Raw genomic sequence first — 2104 nt, 5'->3', positions numbered from 1 at the left:
AATTCACCTGCAAACACACAGTATATACTATATTGCAAATATGCGTAATTGTTTATATCGTCACAAAATGTATACTAAATGATCACACAGCTCTATATAAAGTTGGATATATTGCATACACGAGGACTATATAGCAAAACTGCTTGATTGTTTATATTAACACAAAGAGCTGTGCAATAATATAAATTTGAATATATCCAACTTTATTCGCATGCATATAGTACACTCATGTTAACGGCTTGATTGTTTACATCATCTAAAAATGTGAACTATAATATCTGCTAAATGCAACTATAAGGAATGCAGATATAATCATGATATTAATGTTTATATCTGTAGAGCTGCTTTGAAACAATATGTATTGCGGAATTGACTTGATTGTCACATTTGACTACTGTAAGTGGATTGATGGCAAAATTCAGTGTTACAAACCAAAATAGTAAGGACATTTGTTGCTTGTATACCCTCAGATGGCCAAACCAAACACATTCCTCCTTAAATATCAGGCCTTAAACAGCTTGTTGTTAAAGTCCAGCTGTCACACACTCCCTCAAAATACTAACTGTGGTTATATTTGGCCTAGAATTGATCCTCGGATTAAATAAGACACAGGTAACAATATGCTTGAAATTATTAAGTAAAGTTAACATTTAAAATGATAAATGACTTGTTTGGTAGTAGGTACACATACTAAATGAGAAAAAAAAAACTAGCCTTATAAGCTAGCGTTATATTGCAGTACAGTTCCGCCAGTGATAATATCTAAATATGTGAACATATTCTGACACACATCCAATGTTTCAGAAGAACAGGTTAGGCATTGAGAATGCTTGGTTGTTAATGCAAACATTGCTCATGAATGAGTTGTTCAGTCTGTGTAAACCCAGGGCTTTGAAAGGAGTCTCTCTGTCACTACCAGTGGCAGCTGGGAACAATAGCTCATTGTTGACGCCCAGGTCTATTTTGGATTTCTTCCTTTTATAGTGTGTTATAGGACCTGCTTGTCAGGCTGATTTCTCCTCCCTGGGGTCAAATGATATAAAAGCTTTAACCGACAATCTGCCCTGAGCTGCTCCCTGCCATCCATTCTGCTGTTTCTGACTCTCCCCACTCATCCAGGAGACTCCTCACATCAGCAACATGGCTCCCAAGCTAGTCGAGCCCAAGAAGCCAGAACCCAAGAAGGCTGAACCCAAGAAAGAAGCCGCTCCGGCTCCAACGACCCCCAAACCGGCTCCTCCGCCAGAGCCCGAAGTTCCCATTGAACCCCCATTCGATCCCAAGTCCATCACGCTGGAGTACAGCGCGGACCAGATCGAAGAGTTCAAAGAGGCATTTCAGCTGTTCGACCGCACGCCGAAAGGAGAAATGAAGATTACGTACGCCCAGTGCGGGGACGTGCTTCGAGCTTTGGGCCAGAACCCGACCAACGCAGATGTGCTGAAGGTCCTGGGAAAACCCAGACCGGAGGAGATGAACGCCAAGCTGGTGGACTTTGAGACCTTCTTGCCGATGCTGCAGCATATCTCCCGCTCGAAGGAGCAGGGCAACTTTGAGGATTTTGTGGAAGGACTGAGAGTTTTTGACAAGGAGGGCAATGGGACCATCATGGGGGCCGAGCTCCGGCACGTTCTGGCCACGCTGGGAGAGCGGATGACCGAGGACGAGGTGGATCGACTGATGGCCGGACAAGAGGACGCCAACGGCTGCATCAATTATTCTTCATTTGTCAAACACATCCTGTCAGGTTGAACTGGATTGGACTGAATGGGTGGTGTGGGTAAATAATCAGTGTGGGTAAAATAAGAAAATTATTTATAATTTCGTTTCCCTGAAATGTATTAATCACATTGTTTGAATAATAGCATTTAAAATGTCAAACATCGCGTTTTCACAAACACTCTCTTCGCCTACAATACTTTTTTTTTCTATACTCATGTGAATATGATGCATATGTGTTCAGTCACAAAACAATAAAAACAAACAGATTGGCATTGACTTCAGTTTATTTATTTTTATAAAGAGGCACAATATTGTCTACATTGTGCAATGGGGTTGGATGCTGTCAAGCTCAAAAAAGGTGATTTATACTGTATTCCACGTC

The 2104-nt window shown here is 41.5% G+C and overlaps 1 protein-coding gene across 1 annotated transcript; it reads left to right on the top strand.

Moving 5' to 3' along the window:
- The first annotated feature begins 1057 nt into the window (after nucleotides 1–1057).
- LOC130089423 (myosin light chain 4-like) lies at nucleotides 1058–1773 on the top strand. Its single transcript, XM_056256726.1, has one exon. It carries the CDS (start codon nucleotides 1141–1143, stop codon nucleotides 1750–1752), a length of 612 nt encoding a protein of 203 aa, XP_056112701.1. The 5' UTR covers nucleotides 1058–1140; the 3' UTR covers nucleotides 1753–1773.
- Nucleotides 1774–2104: the final 331 nt, after the last annotated feature.

This window comes from Rhinichthys klamathensis, unplaced genomic scaffold (genome assembly GCF_029890125.1).
Source record: "Rhinichthys klamathensis goyatoka isolate OS25496 unplaced genomic scaffold, OSU_Roscu_1.1 h1tg000132l_1, whole genome shotgun sequence".
In the NCBI taxonomy this organism is placed as follows: Eukaryota; Metazoa; Chordata; class Actinopteri; order Cypriniformes; family Leuciscidae; genus Rhinichthys; species Rhinichthys klamathensis.
The sequence above is the reverse complement of the archived record's forward strand: the minus strand, read 5'-3'. Positions and strand labels throughout refer to the sequence as shown.

Coding starts and splice junctions, on each gene's coding strand:
- LOC130089423 (XM_056256726.1), top strand. CDS start 1,141: ATGGCTCCCAAGCTAGTCGAGCCCAAGAAGCCAGAACCCAAGAAGGCT.